This window comes from Amblyomma mixtum, chromosome 8 (genome assembly GCF_055824585.1).
Source record: "Amblyomma mixtum isolate Tamu chromosome 8, ASM5582458v1, whole genome shotgun sequence".
NCBI lineage: Eukaryota > Metazoa > Arthropoda > Arachnida > Ixodida > Ixodidae > Amblyomma > Amblyomma mixtum.
Genome location: NC_143019.1, coordinates 32,631,404 through 32,657,949, shown reverse-complemented (window position 1 = coordinate 32,657,949; position 26,546 = coordinate 32,631,404). Strand labels below are relative to the sequence as shown.

Here is a 26,546-nt window from a genome sequence, read left to right as displayed (position 1 = left end):
CGGAACGCACTCGTCACAGACGTCAAGCCGCGTATAGTTAGTTGCCCGATACGCCATAGCTTTCGCTCTGTAACCAGGGTCAGTAGTAGATGAACCGCACCATTCTTAAGTCTTTGCTCTCCTTCGAGCTCTCAGTAAAGTGCGTGAATATTAGACTCGAGCACGCTGCTCTGAGAATTGCTAGCCTGCGTCGGTGGCGGCTGTCTTAAAGATTCTTATTTAGCTTTTCTGCTAGTAGGCTTCGCTGTCGTCGACCAATGCAAGATAAACCTGAGCCCAGTTCTGCGCTGCTTATACCACCCATAACACGCTGCGGTGGCTCAGTTGTTAAGGCGCTCGTCTACCGAGCCGGAGAACCCGGGTTCGTACCCGACTGCACCGGCCGCGTTTCTAGGGAGGCGGAACGAAAAAGGCGCCCATGTGCTATGCGTTGTCAGTGCACGTTAAAGATCTCCGGTGGTCAAAATTTTTCCGGAGACCTCCACTACGGCATTTCTTTCTCTTTCACTCTCGCCTTCCTCCTTTATCTACGGCGCGGTTCAGGTGTCCAGCGAGATATATGAGACAGATACTGCTCCATTTGCTTTCCTCAAAACCAATATACCAATTTTTACCTCCACATAGCTTAAAGCACGATTGAGGTGTCCACTGTTTCCGATGGCAGTAATGCACCTTCCCTCTGCTTTTCAAGCTCCCGCTCCATTGGTTTTGAAGCTTAAATTGCGACTAAGGCGTCCACTGCTAGTTACAACGGACGACGGCTACGGCGACGCCGCAAAACGCAGAAACGGGCGCCAAAGAGCTGCGCTCCAAAAAAATAATCGACGAAAATCACCACACTCGACTTCAAGAGATTTCGAATTATTTACTAATTTAAATCTACGGGTTTCGTTCAATTACACGCCCAACAGAGCCACAGTCAGTACGTCGGCGCTACCACACATGCCGGTCACACCCATAGAAGACTTGGCAGGCAGAGGTTACGGAGGCGGTAACACGGCGGCTGAATAGACGTCTGGCTGGAGGATGAAATTTCACAGAGTCGTTCTGCACGCGGAACAGTCGGCGCCAGCGGCGCAACAGCTGTACAGTTCTCGTTGTCGACGAACGGCCTCGCTCACGTGCAGACGCCTCGGCGAAACGTGGCGCGTAAATTCCCTCCGGGTACCGAGCCAACGCCGCAATGATAGCTTGTAGCAGGCTTGCCTCATTCTCTGCCGCCAATCGGACCCACGCCAAGCAGTCTTCCAGCGATGTGAAGCCGTACTGCTCAACGCTCAGCGACGTACCGTAGCGCGGATAGTACGCGTCCTGTATCACGCGTTCGTGCACATCATCTTCGCCCATTAGCTACAGTATGCACTCCAGGATGGCGTCCGGAACCTGCGGAGCGCTGGGCCGTTCCAGTGGTGGACGCACTCCAGGACGCCGGGCGGGCTCGCGAGGCTTCAGAGCTTGGCCCAATGTCTGTAGTACAGCGAACGCTTTGATCGAGCTTTGCGCTGATCAGCATGTCTTCCCCAGTGCGCCGCACGAGAGAGGCTTCCAAGAAAGCTCAGGCAGTCTGGATAGCCAAATCTCAAGTAAGGCATTGGACGGCCCTCCTTTCTACGGTAGTCTTTCACTAAGGTAGCATACCCAGTAGGGCCGTCACATCGCCTTCGTTCATGAGCTTCAGTATGTTCTCCAGCACGGCTTCCGTAAGCTGTGGAACGCTGTGCCGTTCCCGTGCTGGACGCGCTACAGGACGCAGGACGGTGTCGAGAGGATTCTGAGCTTGAGCGAACGTCTGTAGTACATGGCGAACGCTTTCGTTGAGCTTTGCGCTGATGAGCACGTCGTCCCCAGTGCGCTACACGAGAGAAGGTTCTAAGAAAGCTCAGGCAGTCTGGATAATCAAACCCAATGTAGAGCATCGGTCCGCCCTCCTGTGTAGCACGATAGCCTTTCACTAAGGTAGCATACCTGGTAGGGCCGCTGTTGACAATGAAGACGCGGATCACCCACTTGACGTTGCCAAGTTCTTTTGCACGGTCGTCCATGGCTTCAGTAGTCGCAGTGATTCACACACAAGAAAACGCAACACCTGGCAATTTCTTGCGGAGCCCGTCCGATCAGAAAGTTCACCAATGCAGTGCTTCAGCATGCCATTTAATTGACTGACTGAACCAACTTAACTGCTTTCCAGCGATGTCAGTGCGTTCGATGCACGTGGAACGTAGACGTCTACTCTACCGCGTCTGTTGTAGACCTGGTATGATGCGAATGATGCCAAGCCAACGTCTCCCGAAGAATATGAAGATGCACACAGCGTCCCCTGGACATTCTATCCTACACGTCTTTTACTGGCCAGCCGCCGCACAACACTGGGTTTCGGTTTCGAAGCTAGAGAAGTGGGGTTGGGTTGCCGTTGGGTTCTTTTGTTCGCGCTCTAAACAGCAAGCTTTGGCAGTTAGCAACAAAACAAGTATCTGAATGCACAGTAAACGGATCTATTGTGTCTACTGCCACCCCTACTGAAAGTTCTCCTGAGGCGAGTCCCATAATTCTAGATATTTCTATATAAATTATATGGTGTCAATATGGAGTGGATAGCGTCAGTATAGACTTTATGGAATACGGACTCTATACGTAGTCATGCACACTATATAGAAGCTATATGAAAATTATATGAAAAGTGTATAGACCTAATAGAGACAACGTATGGATGTCCATGTATTTTTCCATATGATATGAACTCCATATTCCCACAGTTCCATACGAGCGACTCGTACCGAACGTTTCAGTATGAATTGGCTACAAATCAGCGCCTATGGACCATCAAAGAGGGAAATAATCCATGCCATGGAATAAAGGCAAGCTTGGTGCGTATGTTCAGGGGTACATTGAAGGAATTGATGGCAAGAAAACATTCGAGCGAAAGGCAGGAGCAAGAAAAGGCTCTGAAAAAGGGAAAAGACGCGCTAAACTGAGTCAAATGAGTCATAAATAGTCAGTGAGGCCAATGAGCCGTCATTCGAGATAAAAGAGTCCAGATGAGTCGTGAGTCGTAAAAAATGATTTATCCGATGAATGTTGAGTGTGAATGAGCTCAAGTGAGTTCTGAGCTATATGAGTTTGAGACCACGAGTTTGAGTGATCCGGGGTCTCATTAAGTGTGAGTTTAGAGTGAGCCCGTAGGTTCGGTAAACTTTTTTGACTGAGCCTGAGTGAGGATTCGTGATTTTGCCGGGGTATACCGCTTACGTCCAACTACGCGAAAACTCTGTAAGATATGCGTCAAGATGACCTACCAATGTTCGTATTACTGACCGCCAGTCGGTTGGCCAGCGGAATATGTTTCCTTGTGGAACCTTTTTTCTTTGTCCCTCTAACCACGAAAGCAATCGTGTTCCCGCTCTTCTCGACTCTCTTGAGCAGTCCATACGCCATGACGGCCGCCACAGCCGCCAGCGGCAACAGCCCCAGAACGATTTCCTGCAGAACGTGGCGTTTGGGCTCAACCCAGCCTCGTACAAGGAGTCCGGGCCCTGGGGCCCCTGGACGGCCAGCAGCTCCTGCTCTAGGACGTGCGGAGGAGGAATCGCCTACCAGACTAGGGTCTGTCAAGACGTCAGGTAAATTCTCGTACTCAGGTCTACTGGCCCTATACTGGCAACAAAATGTTTTCGCCGACTTTGCGCAGTTGGCTGATGTGCAAAGCGCCACTGCAGATTATCAGGCACGCGGCACTAGAGGACTTCATTTTCTAATTCATTACGTCAACTAGGTGCGCCCATAGTTGCTTAAAGCTACGACCGCTGTGTGTCACGGGGCAGTGACGTCATCAACACGTCACCAACCGTCTGCCGCTACTTCTACCAGAGAACTCCAATCCAAGGCGCTTACGACAGCAATAGGACTATAAAGGCGAAAACTGACCGGCGGCGTCCGCGTCTGTGTAAAGCCTTCACCTGCTAGGTGGTGTTTAGGGAGGTGTACCTCTCTTCACCTGCCACCTGTGAGCCATCCCCTGACCACTTGACCGTGTCCCCCTTCCCCTCTCCACCTGTAGGGAAGAAGAGGGAGACGCCGCACGAAAAATAACTCAGAAAAATTTAAATTACTACGAAGAAATGCCAACAGGTTTAGGTACGAATGGAAAGTCTCCCGAAGAACAATCTGAGCAAGAATGGAGCTTGCGGGAGCCACTCCTTCTAGCATTGCTCACGAAGAGCAATCCGTGTCTCATATTCCCTACCCTACCACTGCAGTGGTGCATCGCTTAACCGCTGCGCCACTGCGCTGGTAGTGGTATATGAGGACTTGCTTCGATCTGTGAATGTGGCAGGGTTTGCCTAGTTTCGTAGTCTAAATTCGAAGAGAATCAGCAGTCGAATATATTCGGTGCACCCAGTCGAATATAATGAGCTCAGAGTTGGAATAGGATCAGAGCTGGAATTGACTGTCGAGTGAAAGAAGGGTGCTATCGCATTTTCTCCTCATCAGTCAAATTGATCGACCTAATTTTTTTTTCTGACAATAGGATGGCCTTAATTTGTTGTCCTCTTTTGGCGGCATTCCTCACCACAGAAAAGTGATAACCTAGAGCAGGGGAGCTTCGGGAAGCGACGACGGGGAATGCTGTTCCAAAAAGAGAGCAGAGCCCTGTGGCTTTGTGAAAAGCACACAGGTGGCAAAAGGAAGGAGCGCAGTGTTTCTCCTGACAGTCCAAGTCATACGAAGGTCGTATTTTCGGATCCCAGTGGCGACTTGTGGTTGTCTTACTTCTACTTTCTAATGGCTATCTTTCAACAATACTTAATTACACTAATAATTCCAATTTATCAGCAACATATATTAAAAAGAGAAAAAGATATCCTCCATGGTTTCGTTGACTGTGGCTTCCTTCATATGTATGTCATTACGAGCCCCTCTTTTTCCTTTCCTTTTCTGCACATCATTAGAGACACTGAACTCCCAACGAAAATTTCCTTTCTGTATTGCTTGAAGTAAATGGCCTTTTCGACTAACATGCTATGTGCAAGTCGGGAGGCGAATCCTAAGAACGTCGGAACATTGTGAGCAGTATCAGAGGGTAACTCGAATTCTGTGGAGCAGGGTCTTGCCTTTCAATGAAGCTTGTCCTTCAAATTAGCAGACCTAGTTTGCTCGCCTCGTCCAGTAATTAACCACGGCGAACCCATGCCGCTTAGCTCAAGCTCTTTGCCTAATTGGTGGCTCTACTATGGTTGCCCTAAACTATTAGGCGAGCCATCGCGACGACGCGTCTTTTGTTCCATTCGCGGTTACCCTACCACCGGCTCCTTCATTGCACTTTTTCACCACCGAGCTGGTCAACATTACACTTCTTCCGACCACCCGCTGGTCCGGCTCAGTGGCTATATTGTGTTTGACTGCTGAGCTTAAGTAGAGGGTGCGCCGGTGGGGGTGTCGCATCCATAAACAGGCTAAATGCGCAAGCCGACAGGCTTAGCATTGTCAGTGAACTTTCAGAAACCCTGGATGGTCTAAATCACCCCAGAGCCCTTAACTACGGCGTTCCCCGTAACTCATACTCACCTTCAGTGCTTTAGACCCCGTATACACCACCATACCTTCCAACCCGTGTCGGCACCTCCACTTCTGCGGTATGACGACCACCGAGGATTCAGCCCCTGAGATACGCAAGTCAAAACACGAGCTGCTGGTCACTGTAAAGTAATTATAATCCGTGTTGCACACAAATAGCAGTTAGGTGTTTATTTGCATCCGTTGTATCGGTGTCGTAAAGCTGAGGTATTTTTGCGTGCTTCAAACCGTACTTGGAAAGAAGACAGCAAAAGGCACCATTGATTGTTCGAAGTTGATAGATTTACATAAACTAACTTATACTTTACACCCTTATATGATCGTTGTTAGTGCTGTTTTGCGAGTCTTGTTGAAGAACGCTCTTGTTAGTACCAGAAACTGAGTGCATTTCTCTCTTTCTTGTTTCAACAGGGCCAATAGATCGCACGGATGTGTGGGTCCCTCCAAGAGGTACTTCTCCTGCAATGTCGAAGTAAGTATACGCAACTCACTTATCATCTCTTTGATTGTAAATCAATCTGAGAACTTTCTTTACTGCGGGTTCTTTCGTTTAAAGAGTTTAGCAGGAACATTTAACAGTTTAACAGGAACAGAAGGAAATGGGAAACGTTGATGCAGCACAGCAGGTCATCTTAAAAAGTGATGTCGACAAGAAAACTTCTCAGCAGGCATTGGCCAAGAAAGGGTATCTGAGGCACACCTCGTCGTATGCGTCACATCCGCGTGCTATGAGACACGTGGTGTCTTTAAAAACTTAGCATCTGAGGCACCTTGCAAAGACGTCGTGCCTCTGGGAAACTCCACGCCCTTTTGGTGCTCAGTTGGCTTAGCAGCCTAACATCCCAGGACGGCGTCCCGACCATAAGAATCATATTGGACCTGCTGAGAAGCATGAAAAACACGTGAAGGTACCTGTGAAGAATGCTAATATTTCAGAGTATGATTGTGGTCTTGTGGTCTTAGAGCAGCAAAGAAAGAAGTGTATTCGAAATTACTGAAAACAGCTAAAGTAGCCGAGGTATTCGTGTTGCGTGCTCAGGCAACAAATGGTTACAAATCAAGCACTTTTTTTTTTTGATGAACGTATCGATAGTGAAGACATCGCAGACAAGTTTTTGGCTGCTTGGCTTTAACCACAACTCTCCTTCAGAAATTCTTCGGACCTTTTGGATGCTCTAAATTAATTTTTTTTTTGTTTTGAGACTGTTGCTTGTCAATAATGGTCCTTTACAACAAAACAAAAACAGTGAATTATGTCTGGCTGCTGCCGGTAATATCACCAATGGTCACCTGCAAGCAGTTGATATGAGTTATATTTTGAATTAGAAAAATGAACTCTGCTTTAAGCATTATTCTTGCCTTTGGCATTCTTGGCACACAGACTGCTGACTGGGCTCTTTAACACAGAACCCACGTCCCTTGGACTCCAAGCTATGGTTTTGAGACAGATGCAGTGCTCTAAACATACGTCATATTTTTCCAGAACTCATCAAATAGATTCTGACGCATAACTGCCTGGTATCTTACGCCCGCATGATCGTTTTATAATTACCGTATTTATCATTCGTATGTGTTGGCTAGATAAATTAAAAAGGAAAGGTGGTGGAGCTTTTAGCTTTCAGAGGGAGGATTCTCGAGTATTTTATGTTTTTCGTATTAAACACACTTCACAGCCCAGAATAATGCCACTGCATAAACATTGGTCATCAAGATATCCATTTGGCCAAAGGGTAATGCTTGCTGGAGATATATTTTTATTACTAGAACTTGGTTCTCGTACATTTCGTGGGGTTCATGACCTCATACGAATAATCAAGTAGCTGCGCAGACTGCTGTAAATGGTCACTCGATGGCATCTTTTGTGTTTGGCGCATGATAGCCACAGTTGCTTATGCGCCATAAAACCCCATATAACTATAACTAACGATGACATCTTTGATATGACGATTGGCCGAGAATGTGCTCTCATGGACAGTACATTTATTGAGCTTCTGTAAAGATGCTGTATGCGACCTGTACATTCATTACTGGCCTGCACCCATACTCTTGCTGCCAAATTGTGTGGGAAGCCAGAATTATGAAAAATACTTTGAGTAAGCTTACACTGATGCGTATTATAGTGCTCGACAATTGGGATTTCTCATACATCTGGCACTCCTCAAATTCAACTCTTACATTACCGTCGTCATCCTAGACAACGATATCAAGGCACGGATGCAATAATAGTTTAATTTCGTAGTATTTCGGGTGCAAAACACTAAAAAAGAAGTGCATTCTGGGTACTGCTGCGCAGTCACGTTGTCCATCTCGATTTGGATTTATGTGTCCGTGCTCCCACAAAAGTGATTTCTTGTTTTTTGCGGCTGCTATGCCTCTAGACCTTTTTTCCAACAATGCAACCAAAAAATCCCGGAACTGTTTATTTCTTGAACGGGGGATGTCAAAAAGCTTCTTTTCTTCAGCCGAACTCACTAATGAGATTTTCGTACAATTTCTGGATATGGCACATTTCCGTTAGCAGTAAGTTCAAAGGCCTTTGGTGCTTAAACCAATCTAGAGAGCGCGCTTCTTCCTGTAATGACAAAAGTTGTCGTACTGGAAAACATTTCAAGCTGTAATTCTTTTCTCTCTCTGTCTTTTATCTGGCTGTGTTTACACTGCAGTTCATTGCTGCGCGGCTAAGAGTGAACATTGACTGAACTTCAGATCATGCATGGAAGTCTGAAGGCTAGCTTTTTATTATCAGACGCCTCATTGTTGTGTTGATTTTAAACCTTTCTTGAAAACAAAAGTTCCAATTAAATCATTTTCCTTGGAGACTCGAACTGAGGCATTGCCTTTACATATGCCACTTCCTGTATGTCTCTGCGCTGAATTGTTTGTACTTATCTTTGCTCTTAACTCATTTTACCATCTTCGCAACTAGGATTGCCCACATCTCTCGAAGGACTTCAGGGAAGTGCAGTGTGCTCGATTCAACAGCATTCCCCATAAGGGCCGATACTACAGCTGGGTGCCCTATTACAAAGGTGAGGAGTACGACGGTTTGGAAGCTCATTCATTGTTCAGTGCAAGAGTGAGTACCAGACGAGACATGTGTAGGACGTGCGCGGACATGGGAGGTGTTTACCACAACCTCAAATTATATTTTCCTGTTCAAAAGAATATGCAATCTACATGTGAAAAAAGTGATCGGAAAGGCAAGAAAACATGACAGCCCCTCCCCCTCCCCCCCCCCTCCCAGGTTGAGGGAAGATGGAAAGCGCGGGAAAGGGGGTGCCCTCGAAACACAGATGCGGAGACATGTCGTCCAATTGGCCTATGCGATGACTGCGGCCGATTAAAGCCGAATCCGGTGCCGGGATGCCTGTTAGTACCACCTCCGTGCCCTCTTTCGAGCACTTGGCAGTTCAGCGTTTAAAGGGAAGCTGCATAGGTTTTAGAAATCAACGAGCTTAAGAGGGTCGCATGTGTGAAACTTGGAGGTAAAGCATGCGAAATCTTTTTGGGCTAGCACTTGAAATAGTAAAGTAATCGCCGATTAAAATCCGGACGCCCTTCAAGCTTCTCCACAGCGCACAACGCCAAGTGGGGGGCGCATGATGACGTCATCAAAGGTATCGGTACATTTCCAATGCACAAACGGCTGCTTTGAAGGATAGAAACCAACGCCACCGAAGGCGAACCCTGCCGAGAGTTGTTCGGCAGCGTCTAACGCCTCAGGGAAGGGTGTGGCTGATTGCAGCGGTAATTTGAAACCATACCTTCCGTGAGGTTACGCTGAGTTTTCCTGCACTACTCCGGTGCACAGAGAAGTAGCGCAAATTTCAATCGTCGATTACGTCACTATTTTAAATGCTAGTGCAAAAACACTTGGGATGCTTTACCTACAGCCTACATAGATTTGAATCCTTTAATATCGCGAAATTCTCAAAAAAAGCGCTGCCGCTGCCCAGCGTGGGTTAGCTTCCTACTTCATCTTTTCGCTGTATAAAGCCACGTCCTTGCATCATCGATGATGACTTTAAAAGAAAACGTGGTCGACTGGAAATGAGCTGGCTGCTCCTAACTGACCCTGACAATGATAAACTAAGCAGGTGATATGGTCAAAAAGCAAGTTTAATGTGTAAATTATAAGGTGCACTCATGCACAATACAGTCACAGACATGATTTATGCGTATGAAGTTTCCCATCAAAACGCTGGCATGTGCAAACTACTGTATGAACGTGCTCACGCTGTGACTACACATATAAGCTGACGGAGAAATGTAGCTGTATGCCACACTGTAGTGCCAGAAATAGCCCTTATCATGCAGAAACTTTTTTTAAGCATCGAATGCTTTCAGCTCCTTATGTCGGCGCGCCGCGGTCGCCCTTGGCGCCAGAACTGAGCGACAACACGGAAGCGAACCTAAACAAACTTTACTAAAAAAATTTTCCTCTGCATCCTGCTGCCAATGAGCTGCGCTTCCGCCGGAGCGGCGCAGCGTCTACAGCAGCGCCCTTCTGGTCCCACGGTAGGCGAAGAAGACAGCGCACGGCGCGGAAAAGCATACGCTCTGTTCTAACGACCGAGCGGCGCATGCGCAGTCTTCGCGACGCGTGAGCGATGCGAGAGAGCCGTGCCTGTTGTGTAATCCTTGAGTCCTTGGGGCAGTACCTTCCACCGCCCTCACTCCTTACAACGGGCTGCGCTTGGATTCTAGTGAGTAAAATTGGTGTCACCCACGTCTTTAGGCTCTTTTTTTTTTACTTAGAGGTATTTGTGAGGAAAGTACGTATTTTACAACCTCCAAAACTACTCAACAATAAGTTGTACGCGTCATACGTTTCTATTTGGTCTAGGACACTGCTCCCGTCAAAATTGTTTATTTCCTGCCTGAAAAGATATAAATTGTTGGGTGCTATTTCTTGTAAAACAACACGCCGTGTGCTGTTTGGACGTGTATTGTTTTTTTCAAGGAATACGCATACGGCATTGTGGTTATTGACATCAGTTGTGTTCTTTGAAACGGTTCTGAGTTTGTGTGAAGGAAACGCATCTCCGTCCTGATATTTGAGAATGCAGGGCGCAACATAATTGGTGTGCAACCTATAGTAAACTGTCGAAACAGGCAATAAAGGAAGAAAAAGATACCCTTCGTGGTCAGTGCGCTGCGTTCTCGCCTGGCACGCAGAGGGCTTGGGTTCGAATGCCAATGGCGGCTGTTTTATTTTCATAATTTACTTCACTATTCTGATTTTTCTGTAATCTGGGGAGTTTTTTTCTACGACTGACGCACGACGAGGGCAGTCGCCGGGTTTTCAGCAGAATAAGCTCCTTAATTTATCGCTCAAAGCCGTGCTTTCGCGCAATATTTCGTGCTTAGCAATGCTATACCGCCAGGCCATTCTTTTTAATGCGAAAGTATTATATGGTTTTGTCGCGTCAGCAAAAAGTGTATGCAATTTCGTCCGCACGATTACGTCGTTCTCAGAAGATCAATGCGTGAGAATGTGTGTGACATAGTGTATGATAAAATGTTGCTGTGGGAAATTTTCGGTCGATTAGATTGACTGGTTAATTACTTATAGGTGAGAAACACACAAAAAAATGCACATATACGTCAAAATTACTATTGATGTCGATATAATGTGTGGTCGTCAACATAGCCATGGGCGTCATTATATTGTGTGGATGTCAAAAAGCCACGGACGTCGAAATAACGTCGTAATAAGAATAAAACGTAGTGAATGCTTTCACATTTCTCCAATGCAGCCGACTACACTGCTCTCACACTTTTTCCGATGCCCGAGTGCCGTTAAACTAGAGGTTCAGTTTCCTGCTCGGCCATTCTAGATGATCAACTTCTTTCATGATTTCAGATGCATCATATGTGTTTTGTTGGAATTCAGTTTTTTCAGCCCAATTTTTCAGTTCATCCATTTCTTTTTCCTAACGGTGCATCAGTGCGTATCGTTCCACTTTTAAGAATATGTTTGAGCGTTGCATGCTCCTCCGCTTTTTCATTTAGAGCAATGAGGAGAGTTGCAGAATAAGCTTCAGTTTTAGGTTTCCTTTCTTGAGCACCCTTTGATCGGCCCTTTCTACAAGAAAGGCAGTGTCATGCTTTTTTTCCGTGACCCGCCCTTTGACATAAATGCGTTTTCAGACACATCGTAACAATTTTCCGAAGTCATATCGGAAACCACATGCCGCGCTTAGTAACCTTTCCCTGTATGGACATTGTTCGCTACAACATAGGGATATATCTTTCTCGCGATGGGACATGGCGAAAAGTTACAGCTTTGTTGTCGTTCCATCCCATAAACTGCAGAGCAAGAAACACAGGAAGCAGTGTATTCTATGCTGCTCATATTGTAGTGAGCCGCAGCGGTAACGCAGTGGATATGGCGCTTGGCTGCTGGCCTGAAAGACGCGGGTTCGATCCCGGCAGCGGCGGTCGAATTTCGATGGAGGAGAAATTCTAGAGGCCCGTCTACTGTGCGACGTCAGTGCACGTTAAAGAACCCCAGGTGGTCGAAACTTCCGGAGCCCTCCACTACTGTGTCCCCATAGCCTGAGTCATTTTGAGACGTTAAACCCCATAAACCATATCAATAGCTAGAATTACTTGTCTGCGTTTGGATTTTGAACTAGCTCTGTGCTTTATATGTTCTTTGTCCATTATATACTCAGCTGGCGGACTATGCGAGTTGAACTGCAGGCCCGTAGGTGAACGGTCCTACCACCAACATTCGGCCAAGACCATTGACGGGACAAGATGCCTTGACGACGGCAGTCTCGACGTTTGCGTCAACGGAACTTGCGTGGTAAAGCATCAACTTATTCTAAAGGTGTCGGGGTATTTATTGCATTATGACTGATACAAGGGACGCACTCACACCCAACAATTCCGCACAAAAGCATTTTTGAACTGGAAAGTGTATACGAACGCATTTTTTCTATGTATTGTAAGATTTCACGATAACAATCAATATGGTTTTTGCTATTGACGATTTTGCTATCGTCAAAGCATTTTTTATTGGTTTTCCTATGACAGTCTTAACTCCTCGATGCGAGTGATAGAAATATCGTAACAGAAAGATTTTGCTGCACTTCGAAATAATGGACCTTTGCTTTCAGTGTTCTCAGAGTATTACCTTCAAATTTTCCAATACTCAAAATTTTTTACCAAGAACGCTGGACATGTTATGGCTGGTGAGTGAACAAATTCTTTAGGTTGCACTGTCATTAATGATGTCAATATATGCGTCCAATCAAGGGTCATAACTTGCATCACTATTAGAAAACTGAAATTACTTGCCTGTGTGTATTGCAGCTCGCATAGTTTTTCGTACCTATGGAGGCTACCGTTTGTGTAAATTTTTCAATGCACCGTTAAGTTTCTTCCAACGAGCCCTGTTCTTGAGTTCTAGCCTTAAGAGGAAACAGTTGTAAGCAAACATTTTCCTTTTTCAGTGTATTGCAATGCATGCGCTTCTGTGAGCTCAGTTCTAGAAAAAAAAATGCTTTTAAAAATGCTTTCAAATTGTTTCAATTAATTGTCATCATTATAGGTAGTGCTTAGTGTTGAAATGAAACCGCTTTGCAAAAACGAAGAAAGCCTTTTTTGTGAGACCGTGTTCGGTTATATCATTTCATATTATCCAAGGTGAGGGCGAGATTCTCTAAAATTTTTTACAGTGCCTCATTCAGTCAACCAAGAAGCAATAATTGCAGGTTTCGGTTTTGTGTAATTGACGAAATTTTCCCGAAATTTTTTATTCAATTGTCCAGATGTACATAGTATCTCATGCTGTTAGATCCATAACAACTTACATATTTTTTCTCATTTGCATTGGACATGTATTGCAAAAGCACATTACAGTAGGTTGAAACGCTTCTAGGGAGAGAAATCTCATGACTTTGGTTTTTAATTATAGTAGAACCATGATAATACATATACGATTGATAAGAATTTCGAAATCATACAAACCTATGAAATTCCTTGAATGAATCATTATTCCTATCAATTATTCCTTGTACAATGGGCATAATTCGCATATTCGCACATGGCGATGTGTGACACCGACGCAGCGATCGCCAATCGCACGGTCCGCACCGCAAGCACTCAGCGGTAGCGCTGCCGTAAATAAATCCTTTCAACGCTAAACATATCTCCGTATATGTGTTGTCGGAGCTTCTGCTTACAGATTTTCATCGTTTTCGGATGATACAAACCTTTTTCGCGACTGTGTAAGATTCGTATCACCGAGTTTCTATTGTATTCCTGCCAGTAATTTAAGCTTTGCTCGATAAAGCATGGCTGTTTTTCTTTAAAAGCAAGCGTTACTCTTTCCAGCCTGTCGGATGCGACAAGGTGCTGGGGTCAGATGCTGCGGAAGACAAGTGCCGGGTTTGTCGAGGGGACGGCTCGAGCTGCCACACCACTGAGGGTATCCTTGACCTGGACAACTTGAAAATCGGTGAGCTGAGGCTTCTGTGGTCCTGACTCTTGTGTGCAGTGTTTGCTGGCACGGCTTCATTTTTTAGTTCGCATAGCTCTAATGCCCCTAGTCACCGAGTGATTCGGTGTTTGCATGAAGAAAGCTTCTGGCAGGCGGTCCACCTTTCACTGTATATATATATATATATCGAAACGTCGTGAATTAAATCTTGTTGTTTTTCAATTTCTGGTGACTTTATCTTATATTAATCAATCAGCTGCCAAGAAATAATTTTTGATATGTATATATATATATATATATATATATATATATATATATAAAGCAGACAAGGGAAGGGGAATGAAGGGCTCGTTATACATATGAGTGAAGCCAACAGCCACACACACCGTGGGAGCACAGGGGATTTTTTGTAATATTTATCTACTTTGTGGTGTTGATCAATAGAGAATATCACTTATGGTGTTCATCAACTTAGAATATTACTGAATACGTTATCGCTTAAAGCTAATTGATTAGAAAACAGAAGAAAAAACAACCACTTGCCGCCGGTGGGAACCGAATCCAGTAATACTCTAAATTGATCAACACCACAAAATGAATAAATTAATTAAAAATGCCGTGTTCCTTGGTTTCTGTAGCTGTTCGCTTCTCTCATATATATATATATATATATATATATATATATATATATATATATATACATATTGTAATGACGAAGAAGTTCCTGTTCAAACGAAGACGACGACGAACTTCTGCCCGTTGTGTTGAGCGGCATTGCCATCGCTTTGGGTGTGTGCTCGTGGTGCTCGACCTCTGTGTCTACGAGGCCTGTGTCTCTGTGTCTACCGCCGGCGCACAGTACTCTAACCATCCCAGTACCCATCTTACATTTGGTGGAGGTGCGGGGTAGAAATCTCCATCGTGGAGCAGCGTAACCGCACTCTTCCCACGCTTGAAATGCCACAAGACGCCCAAACCCAATCTGTGCAAACGGGACCAGCTCTCATCTGCGCCGGCTCCCTTCGCCAGCGAGATCCGGCAATCTTCAACGGAGCCGATGAGAATGACGTGGAAGACTGGCTCGCGTCATACGAACGGGTGAGCCTGTACAATAGATGGGACGACGATACGAAGCTCAACAACGTAATTTTTTATCTAACGGGGGTCGCTAACCTCTGGTATCGGAACCATGAGGGAGACATCCGAACATGGGCGGCCTTCAAAACGAAGCTTGCCGGAGTCTTTGGTCGCCCCACTGTCCGGAAACTTCGGGCTGAACAGCGTTTGCGTGAACGCTCGCAGCACGTCGGCGAAAGCTTCACCAGCTATATAGAAGAAGTCATTGACTTATGCAAACGTGTCAATGCGAACATGTCCGAAGCCGACAAGATAAAACACATCTTGAAAGGTATCGACGATGATGCCTTTCAGATGCTATTGGCCCGCGACTTGCGCACCGTTAAGGACGTGTTCACGCTCTGCCAGAGCTTCGAGGAGCTGCGCAAACAGCGGTTACTGACTCGGCAACACCAAGCCCAGGTTGAATCGCTTTCTGGACTGGCGCCTGCAGCTGACAACACCTCTGTGCTGCAGCAAATCAAAGATTTCGTCCGTGAAGAGGTAGCTCGGCAACTTTCTCTTCTGCCTAGCCCTCAACAGGCGCCGCCTCATTTGGCCCCGGCTCTTCGACAGGCCATACAACACCAGGTTACTGAGGCGCTTCCATCCTTCCATCCTCCGCCACCTGTCACCGCACCCTTGATTTACGCCGATGCTGCTCCAAGGTCTGTCACCAGTCCCATGTCTTGCGCCGACGTCGCCCCAAGACCTGTAGCCGGTCCTCGGACTTACGCCGACGTTCTAGTACAGCCCCCGCCGTCGTCCTATCCTACAATGTACGTGCCTGTGCAAGCGTCTTCACGTTCCCTGCGACCAGCTCGAAGAGCAAGCAATCCGTGGCGCACGAGTGACAACCGTCCTGTATGCTACACTTGCGGAGCGCCCGGCCACGTCGCGCGCTACTGCAGCTACTGCAATTTTTGTCATTCGGGTGTGGCATAGCTTGAATGCTTGAAATTAGATCAGAACTCGGCAGTATGCCATGTTCACTGATGACGTCTCCAAGAAATGTTATTTCCTTCACACCGAAGGCACACTTCTCACGGTTGAACGTAAGACCAGCTTCCTCTGCCCTTCTCAGTGCTGCTCGCAAGCGCTCATCATGCTGCTGTTTGCTGTTGCCACAGATTAGCACGTCGTCAACATATACATGAACCCCTGGCAGGCCGTCGAAGATCTCTGCGAGCGTCTTCTGGAAGACCTCACTAGCAGACGAAATACCGAAAGGGAGCCGAAGGAATCTGTAGCGGCCGAACGGAGTCGCAAACGTGCATATTCGCGACGTGGCCTCATCTAACGGTATTTGGTGGAAGCCGGAGTTTGCGTCAAGGCGGGAAAACAGTCGCGCCCCTGACAATTCGCACTCAATGTCTTCACGTCCGGGCATAGGGTAGTGCTCACGCATGATGTGCTTGTTAATTTCTCTTGGGTCCATGCACACCCGGAGGCTTCCATTCTTTTTGCGAACTATGACCAAGGGACTCACCCATTCGGTGGGCTCGTCTACCCTTTTGATGATGGACGCCTTCTCCATGCGGTTGAGCTCTTCACGTAGTGGTTCCCTTAGGGAGAAGGGTACCCTTCTAGCTGGTTGTACCACTGGAACCGCACCGGGCCGCAGGACCATCTAGTAGTGTCGTTTCACGCGGCCGGTTCCACTGAAAAGGTGCGGGGCCGTTTGCTCTGGTGTTTCATGCCCATCCTGCATGTTAACGGCATCGACAACTGATGGAATGAGGCCAAATTGCAGGCATGTGTTAAAGCCAAGGATTGCTTGTCGGCCTTTTTTCACGATAAAAAAATTCGTCTCGTGCTTCGCTTTGTTCAGGAGCAGTGATGCTGTGGCGACACCCAGGTGCTTGATAACGCTGCCATTTTAGGCAGTAAGAACCGCTGTACTCTTGCGCAGGGGCGTTGTACTGCAGATGCGTCGAAAGATGCTGAGGGGAAGAAGGTTTGCCTGGGAGCCCGTGTCAACTTTGAAACTGATGACGCATCCGGCAATCTGGCCTTGCATTGTCCAATCTAGCCCTGCTTGCCTGTTGACACCACATATGCTGACGTCCAAAACTTGGAAGTTTTCATCGCTTTCCACCTCTTCCTGTACTTGGTTGACTTGGCGACTTCTGCAGCACAACGAGAAATGATTCATTCTTTTGCAAGTGTTTCATTAACACTTCTTTTTGGGCAAGTTGGTTCATATTTGAAAACTTTAAAAGGGCGCAAACACACACGACCACAAAGTGTCTCGCTTGTGTCTCGTCTCTTGTACTTTGTGGTCGTGTGTGTTTGCGCCCTTTTAAAGTTTTTGCAAGTGTAGCAGCGCTTCCCGTAAGCTGGACACTGTCGCGGCGCGTGCGCCTGGTTGCACTGCTTGCATCGAATCCGCCTTTCTTTACCAGGCTGGTTTCTTACGGCGTAGTCAACGTGGACGTCGCCTTTGGACCAGGTAGCATTTTGCTGCGCGGCAGTCTCCGCTGCCTTACACATCTCTTCTGCTTTCTGCAATGTGAGACTCTTATCTCGTAGCATTTTTTCTCTGAGCGGGGTACTATTAGTGCCGAAAACAACCTGGTCTCGTACCATGGATTCTTCAAGGCCACCAAAATTGCAGAGCTTAGCTTGCGTTCTGAGGTCTCGTGCAAAGGGCTCAAATGGCTCGGACTCACCTTGTACCCGCATACGAAATACATGCCTCTCGTAGACTTCGTTTTCTTTTCCGTCGAAGTAACTGTCAAATTTTTTGAGCAGCGTGTCGTAATCATCTTTGGACTCATCTTTCACGTAGCTGAAGTTGTTGTAGATGTCCAGTGCCTCGTCGCCGGCAGCGCTTAGAAGGATCGCTGCTTTGACTGCTGCTTGACTTTGGGGTGGCGGTCGACGTCGCTGTCAGGAACAGTTGCAGCTTCTGCTTGAATATTAGCCAGTTTCTTCTGACATTCCCAGTCAACTGAAGTGGTCCCGGTGGTTTCACGATGTCCATTGCTTCGGCTGCTTGAATAATCCAGCTGGGCACACCGGGCCACTTCTGACACCATGTATCGATCGCTTCATGCAGAGACGCGACACATCAGTAGCTAGGCCAGAAAAGACGCCTGGTCCTTTATTGCGCATAGATTTATAGCTGCGGCTGCAGCGAGGGAAAGGGAAAGGAAGAAGGGGCGTTGACATGTTATCAGGCCGCTTGCTTGATAGCCACATCTGATACAGCCATCTCCAAGCGCCAGCACCACGCGCGCAATCTTCGGGGTACTGGCCTCCAACCCGTCAATATTCTGAGGCTGTCGACCAAACGCCAAGTCGTCGTTACTCCCCTGATCGTTCAGCCCTCTCCAGCCGCCGCTCCCCTTCGCCACGACGCCGCTCCATCTCCCCCATGCGACGTCGCTCTGATTCTCCTCAGCAGGAAAACTAGGCGCCGCAGTTCCGGAGGCAAGAACTGCGCCCCCGTCGAAATTTCGAAGACCTCATCGATCACCTGCGAATCTTATTGATGTTTTTGTCGAGGGCGTGTCTGCGATGGCTCTGATAGGCACCGGTGCAGCGATTTCGGTAATGGACGAAAAGTTATGTACTTCTTTAAAGAAAGTTAAGACGCCAGTTTCGGGACTAACGCTGCGCACGGCCAGCGCACAGCCGATTACGCCGTTAGCAGCATGCACCGCTCGAGTTCGAATCCAGGACACACTATACTACATCGAGTTCGTCGTGCTGCCTTCTTGCTCACATTCTTTAATTTTAGGGTGAGATTTCCTGTCGCGTCACGAAGCTGTCATCGACTGCTCTCGCGCGGAAGTTGGGTTCTCCGCTTTGCCTAATGTCTCGCCAGACGCTGCTCCTTCTGTTCCCTGCGCTAAAGCCGTCGTCACCGAAGACATCGTCCTTCCTCCCAGCTCCACTGCGCTTGTAAGCATCTCTTGTGACTCTGTTTGTGATGACGTTGTTCTCTTCACGCCGGCCTGCACTTTCCTGCGCCGCAAGTCCCTCCCGCTGCCCTACGCTGTGCTCACTATTTCTGCTGGCCTCTCCGTGCTATGGGTCTCTAACCCGTTTTCCTTCCCTACTGCATTGCGCCATGGCGAATGTCTCGGCAGTGTACAATCTGTTGCGTCCATTCTCACCTGTGAGGACCCCGCCGATTCGCCTCATCTAGCCATGACTGCGCTCAGCCCTCCATCTTCTGCGCCTGATTCCTCCGCTACAGACCTCTTCCTTCGCTCTATCGCCACCGATCTTCCTTCCCCGCAACGGACGCAGCTTCTTAACCTCCTTCATCAGTTCCGCTCCTACATCGACTGTCATCGGAGTTCCTTGGGCCAAACTTCAACGGTCACCCATCGTATCGACACCGGCAACCACGCACCAGTGCGGCAGCGCCCCTATCGTGTATCTGTCACCGAGCGCCATGCTATCGAAGAGCAAGTTGATAAAATGCTCCAAGACGGCGTGATCCAGCCCTCCAGTAGCCCTTGGGCTTCGCCTGTTGTGCTGGTCAAGAAGAAAGACGGCTCCATCCGATTTTGTGTCGACTACCGCCGCCTTAATAAGATTACGCGGAAGGATGTCTACCCTCTTCCGCGCATCGATGACGCTTTGGACTGTTTGCAAGGGGCCGAACTATTTTCTTCCCTCGATCTTCGTTCCGGATATTGGCAGGTCCCCATGGAAGCGTCCGATCGCCCCAAAACCGCTTTTGTAACCCCCGACGGCTTATACGAATTTACAGTTATGCCATTCGGCCTTTGTAATGCGCCTGCAACATTTGAAAGGATGATGGACACCATTTTGCGGGGATTAAAATGGAAGGTATGCCTCTGCTACCTAGACGACATCGTCGTCTTTTCTGCGGATTTTGACACCCACCTCCATCGCCTGAGGCACGTCTTGAACTGCCTTTCTGACGCCGGTTTGCAGCTAAACTTGAAGAAATGCTGTTTTGCCGCTCGTAAACTCACTATCTTAGGGCACGTTGTCTCCAAGGAAGGCGTTTCTCCAGACCCAGCCAAACATCGTGCGGTCGCTGCTTTTCCCAAGCCTACATCTGTCAAAGAACTGCGCAGCTTCCTTGGCCTGTGTTCCTACTTTCGTAGGTTTATTCGAAACTTTGCATCGATTGCTGCCCCTTTAACACAACTCGTATCCAGCAGCTCCGACTTTTCACAGTGGTCACCCGCATGCGACAACGCGTTTCATACCTTACGCCGCATCCGAATATATATATATATATATATATATATATATATATATATATATATATATATATATATATATATATATATATATATATATATCAGATCGGTCTTCCGATCGAAACGTCGAGTCGAATAAATATGTTTCCTTTAACGAAGCCTATACCTCGCTATATACTCTTGTAAGCAGTCAAGTACTTCATGCTTTCGCAACCTATATATATATATATAAACCATACGCGGATTAATCAGAGCAGAACAATAACCTCATAGTCCTAATGCGCACCTAATTATCATTTATCCAGCAAGGCAAATCGACCGCCAGTTTTTATTGTGATTTAGACACAAATAATCACCATAAATGATATCTTTACACGGAGCAGGTCACGCTCCTATTTAAACTCATCATTACCATTCTACATGTGTGCATCCGTCTCCTTTGCAGGTTACAATGACATCTTGTTAATCCCAACGGGAGCCACAAACATCAAAATTGAGAAGCTCCCCTCGAAAAACAACCTCGGTGAGTATTTCGTGTTGGCTGTTGTCAAAAATTGAACCCGATGCATTGTGCAGTCAGTTGACACTGGTGCCTTTTGAGATGCAAGCGCGGGCTGAATCTGCTCACTGAATTGCAGCGTTGAACTCAAGGTCGGTTCATATAGGTTCTAAGCGTTACCTTATAAACCCTTTCCGTAGCTGTCCGTAACAACGCTGGTCACTACTACTTCAGCGGCGACCGGCGAATTCAGTCTCACCGAAGCATGAAGTTTGCTGGCACCTCCTTTCGCTACCACCGGAGAAAACAGGGTGCCAATGTACGCGAGAGCTTGGTTGCCCTTGGCCCAACGACCGAGACCATCATCATTGAGGTATATCTCTGCTTTTTCGTGCTCTTGATGAGATCACTGGTCACTGACCATGGTCAAACACAAATGACGTTTCGGGAGCGCTACGGCTCCCTTGTTCACAATGAGCAATCGGCTGGACGTCCCGGGCTTTTTGTAGAGGTTAGTATCGTTTTCAGGCATTTGGCGTAGATAGGCTGCAATGTGCCGTCATTCTTATTATTGCGAAAGCAATACTACTTGCACTTTCACGCCTTTGCCGTGCCGCGGCCGTGACGACCATCGTGCCGCGGCCGTGACCACCATTGACCTCCATTTGACCTTGATTGCATTATATTGGATTAGATTAGATTGGATTGGACTGGATTGGACTGGATTGGACTGGATTGGACTGGATTGGAAAGGATTGGATTAGATTAGATTACATTGGATTAGATTGCGTTGGATTGGATTGGAATGAATTGGAATGGATTGGATTGGATGGGATGTGATTGGATTGGAGTGGATTGAATTGGATTGGATTGGATTGGATTGTATAACCGATGCATCACCACAAGTCTAACCACAAGCACCGCCACCAGCTACACTACCAGCTGTACCATGGCGTAGGTACGGTTATTGCTTTCGCAATTACCGGGCTTAACCAAGCTAAGCCACAGCGAATTTTTTATTGTGTTAGGCGTAGTCTGGATGATCAGTGACTCGAGATTTCGGCGCGCTGATACATTCTTTTCTGTTGTCACTACATCTGCTTCGCCCCAGTTAATTTCATGCCCTGTCTCTTGCGCATGCTCCGCGATTGCGTTTCCTGCTCTGTCATTGTGCTCTCTTTGGTCTATCACAAGGCCCATCACAAAAATACAGCGCACGTTCTGTATACTGTGCTGGTCCTTTATGACGCCAAATCAGGCTTCAACTCCTCAGGGGCATATCGCTGGCGACATATTTTTGGAATTAAAATTTTAAGCTAATATATCCTGGAATTAGTACAGACCACGAGAAGCTTTAAATAGAGAAGAACAAAACTTAGCAACCAGTGCCATGAGAAAGAACGAAAAGAGGCAAAGATCTCCGTTCAATCTTTTGTCAGTGTTCCTGTGCAGCACCCGATACCAGCAATCAGGTGCAGCAACAAGCATATCCATTTATTTTTGTCACGTACCTTGCCTTTCACGCTGACTGGAAACTGTTTTCTGATAAGTCGTCTCAGTTAGATGGCGTCCACATTCTCGCTGAGTAATGCTGCTTTCTGTCTGAACCCGTATTGTATAGATTTTTTGGTATTTACGAAAGACTTTATACCCTGAAAATTCATGCGTTTCTGCAGTTTATTAATGAGAGAAAATCATTTATTTCTTAACTTTTCGTTGTGCAGCTTCTGTGCCAAGAAAAGAACCAGAGCGTCGTGTACGAGTACTCAGTCCCTTTCGGCGCTAGTCGTCCTCAGACAGGTTCCTTATACTACTGGAACTCCGAAGACTTTGGACCATGCTCAAAGACATGTGGAGAAGGTGCGTTAACATCTTTTCGCTTCAATCTTTAACGCTCTTTTTGAAGAAGCGCGTCGTCTTTTTGAGGCCTACAGTCTCATGCGACGACGCGCTCTTGATAAACAGCATAATAAACACTAGTTCTCCCCTTCCGTAAGCCTTTTTGCCCTACCTTCCCGCAGTACAAGACAAGCATCCAACTGTAAAGTGAACCTTTCTAAATGTAGCAATGTATGTAGTGAACGCTGGATAGAGTTCAATGGAGCAAAAATATCGAACGGATTTCGCATCGACGTAAAAGTAGCCAGAAATTTTAAAATGACTTGTAAACTGCATTACAAGTCTAATCAAATTTCGCCTGAAACTCTTGTTTTGTGAGTTCTTGACACCTCATTTTTCTTGGTGCTTGCTTTTGGTATGTTTTTTCTTTGTATTCTGTGTATTCCTTACTTTTGTTTTTGTATTCTTTGTATTCTCTCTTATCTGCAGTCTCTTATCTTATTTTTGGTTTTTTTTGCTGCGTGTTTTGTAACCTGCACTATTGGTATATCAAGTTAACTATTTAGTCTTCGCCACCGCGGTGGCTCAGTGGTTATGGTGCTCGGCTGCTGACCCGAAAGACGCGGGTTCGATCCCGGCCGCGGCGGCTGAATTTCTTTGGAGGAGAAATTCTAGAGGCCCGTGTACTGTGCGATGTCAGTACACGTTAAAGAACCCCAGGTGGTCGAAATTTCCGGAGCCCTCCACTACGGCGTCTCTCATAGCCTGAGTCGCTTTGGGACGTTAAACCCCATAAACCAAACCTATTTAGTCTTCCACGCTCTGCGGCTGAACTGCAAGTAATTTTTGTATTGGACTGGCCACTAGCTTTTGTAGCTATCGGTCCAAACAGTGTTTGTGTATATCACCTGTTCTCGGATTAAAGTTTTCATTTTAAAAAAAAATCTTATGATAATTTACTGCTGATAAAAAAAAAGAAGCACCAAATAAGCAGTCTGCTTTATCTCAATATATTTCCCATCAACCAAACAAGTAATGTCCTCTGCTATGAACTTTTTGTGAGGCGTATCCCCCGCCCTAGGGTAAAAACATTGAAGAAAACAAAATATGCGCATTCAAGTGGCAAAAAGGCAATAAAAATAGGACAGGTGAAAATCGACACCAGGGCCAACACACAGCCTTACTTGTTATCAGTGCATGTATAATGCAATATAATTAACATTACTGATGCTGACAGCTGAAAACTACAAGAGCTAAGGTAAAGGGAGGAAAATTCGTAGCTGGGAGCTTCAAACTATGTAGCCCCAGAACAACTGCTCTGACTCTTTAAAATGAGCTGGCGTCATGTTCTGAGGATCCGCTTAGCATCCCAGGCGGTTGTGGCAGTCGAATATCAATGACAGTGAAAAGCAAAATCCCTCAAAATAGATAACCAGATGCGTGTGAGCACAACAAACCGAGTTTTCAAGCCCCATCCAGACCGTGCAAATCTCTCTTGTAGCCTGTGATGTAGACTAAGCATGCCAAAATTCACTGATAAGAAACCAGGTACATCGCTGAGGCTCTTTACTGTAGACTGCCTGCCTTGATAACATGGGTGAATTTTGAGCGGCAGACTGTGCTTTATTTGTTCAGGCCGTCAGAGCCGCCTTGTATACTGCACCAGCTCAACGACTTTTGAAAGAGTGTCCGACGACCTTTGCAACGCGGCCATCAAGCCTGTGGCCACAAAAGTCTGTCACCAAAAACCATGCTCTGTAACGTGAGTTCGCAACGACCTTTCCTTGATCTTGATTGTTACCCCTGGTAAATATTTTTCATTAAGATCGATATTCCCAAATATGAGGCTTATCTAACTACGTAAAAAATAGAAAATAGCTATTTATTGATATTGCAGATCACTAAGTGCTCTAGCAGCTTGAGCGGTTAGAATCAGGTGTAAAATATTTCATCCGTTCACGAAAGCATTTTGGTTACAGTCCTGCAACTGGGTGTTATGGAACTGCTGGTAACGAAAGAAAGTACGCTCAGATTTAAACCAACTGTGCAGTTGTTTCATGATCCTGGTCCAAGATCTACACTTGTTGGGCACTTGTGAATTCGCTTTCCGAAATACCCGAAATCGCACACACGAATCCTGCGAACTCGCTGGGCCTACTCCTCATGGAAGCGGCCGCCGGGCCAGCATGACTGAAATTTCAGGCGAAGCTCCCTGCGGATGAGTGTTCAAATTTGAACATATGAAACGCAACCGCTCGCTTTTCTTTTTTTCTAAAAGCACACACTTTCACACCGTCGACTCATCGGGCGAAAGTTTTCGGTGAGCCTCCGATCTGCCCAAGAGAGATTGGGTGAGAGCCCACCTATAGGTTTTATCGGCATCGTTGGACTTAAAGCCGATCACACTACGACAACAGGCGATCGTTGGTCTTGCTGGCTTCATCGCGGGCAAAATGTGGCAGCGCAGTTTGTCACCTAAGGTGTCTCGCCGACAGTCGACGTCACATCTGCCTAGTGCACTGGGCCATAACTATACCGACAAAAACCTAAGTTACTGGTACCTCTTTCGCGCAGTAAAATGTTCATATCAGCAACTCGTTTAAGAGTGACGAAAGCTACTTCCATCGCCCACGAAAGGACAGGAGACATGATCTTTGATATCGTCACCCTCATTGTCGACTGCTCTGCGGTTGTATGCCTCTCTCATTTAAAGCGAGAGTTTCAAAATGGGTGTCGCTGTCGGTGAGAGGAGTTTGCCAACCACCATTTCAATCGCATTTTTTCAATATATAACGCATCTACGATGCTCGAACTTTCCGAAAAGAAACACAGGTTCTTGTATTATTCCGTGAAGTACAAAACTTCACTACATCGAGCAACCGTGTCATAGCCCCTACACTCTAGACACGAATACCCCTATATGGGATTAAGAAGGGAGTAACCTGTCCTCTAGTTGAGTGCACTAGATGGCAGATTACTCTCTTTTTACTCCTCTCTCTCTCTCTAGAGTGTGTTTGTGCCACGTGTTTGTGTGCCAGTGCCAGACGACAATCTCTACGATTATTCGATAGAAGATTCAAATTGTGATTCATTGATTTACATGGGTCATGATTTCTGTATAAGCTGCTTACATAGCGATTTTTCACGTCTGCAGCTGGTTCGTTGGGGAGTGGGAAGAATGCTCCAAGACATGCGGCAACGGCATCCAGTCTCGGGTGGTGTTCTGCCAAAATAAGACCCAGGTCGGCATTATGATGACGGAAGACTCTCACTGCGTGAACTCCGTCGGACCCAAGCCGGAACGACATCAGGAGTGCAGTTCCGGCGTCAAGTGCCCCTCTTGGGTGGTGGGCAACTGGTCAGAGGCAAGTGTAGAACTTCATGGCATTCTTTCAGTATCAACAGGTGGTAGGGCATTCTTATCGCAATTAAAAATAATTGATATATATTCAAAACACGTGCTTTCATTCTGTAGATAAGCGCTTCAGGTCAGTATAATGTTATGCAGCAGGGTTTCAGCTGCTAGCTCTCAAGGAGCTTTAGTGCAGTAAAGTTACACTGTCAATGTAAACTGTCGCTCAGAACTGCTCTCACGCACCGTGAACAGTTAGCGCTGGCACCCGACCATTAAATGCCATTTGCCGTAAACAAATCCGCGTGAATGCGTTTCCTCTACTTCTGCATGCTGATTTTCTTCGTTCTTGGACGATAAGAACATTCCACGCCGTCCCATGAGATTCATATTGTTGAAAGTCTACAAAATATTCACCCTTCCGTACCAAATAATTCTGGACTAAAACATTTTTGAACGAAAAAGAGTTTATAAACGCATTTTTTTATTATCGTAAGACTTCCCTATAACAATCAATATATCAGC

At 46.6% G+C, this 26,546-nt stretch overlaps 1 protein-coding gene across 1 annotated transcript in view; it reads left to right on the top strand.

Moving 5' to 3' along the window:
• The first annotated feature begins 1,175 nt into the window (after positions 1–1,175).
• LOC149331931 (uncharacterized) overlaps positions 1,176–26,546 on the top strand; it is a 76,958-nt gene continuing 51,587 nt past the window's right edge. The window contains exons 1-11 of the mRNA XM_089557442.1: positions 1,176–1,583; positions 3,421–3,617; positions 5,983–6,043; positions 8,498–8,600; positions 12,252–12,385; positions 13,918–14,041; positions 20,777–20,854; positions 21,031–21,203; positions 22,555–22,690; positions 24,305–24,431; positions 25,824–26,034. Coding sequence (XP_089413568.1) covers positions 1,512–1,583; positions 3,421–3,617; positions 5,983–6,043; positions 8,498–8,600; positions 12,252–12,385; positions 13,918–14,041; positions 20,777–20,854; positions 21,031–21,203; positions 22,555–22,690; positions 24,305–24,431; positions 25,824–26,034 — 1,416 coding nt within the window. The 5' untranslated portion in view covers positions 1,176–1,511. The remainder of the gene's footprint in view (positions 1,584–3,420; positions 3,618–5,982; positions 6,044–8,497; positions 8,601–12,251; positions 12,386–13,917; positions 14,042–20,776; positions 20,855–21,030; positions 21,204–22,554; positions 22,691–24,304; positions 24,432–25,823; positions 26,035–26,546) is intronic.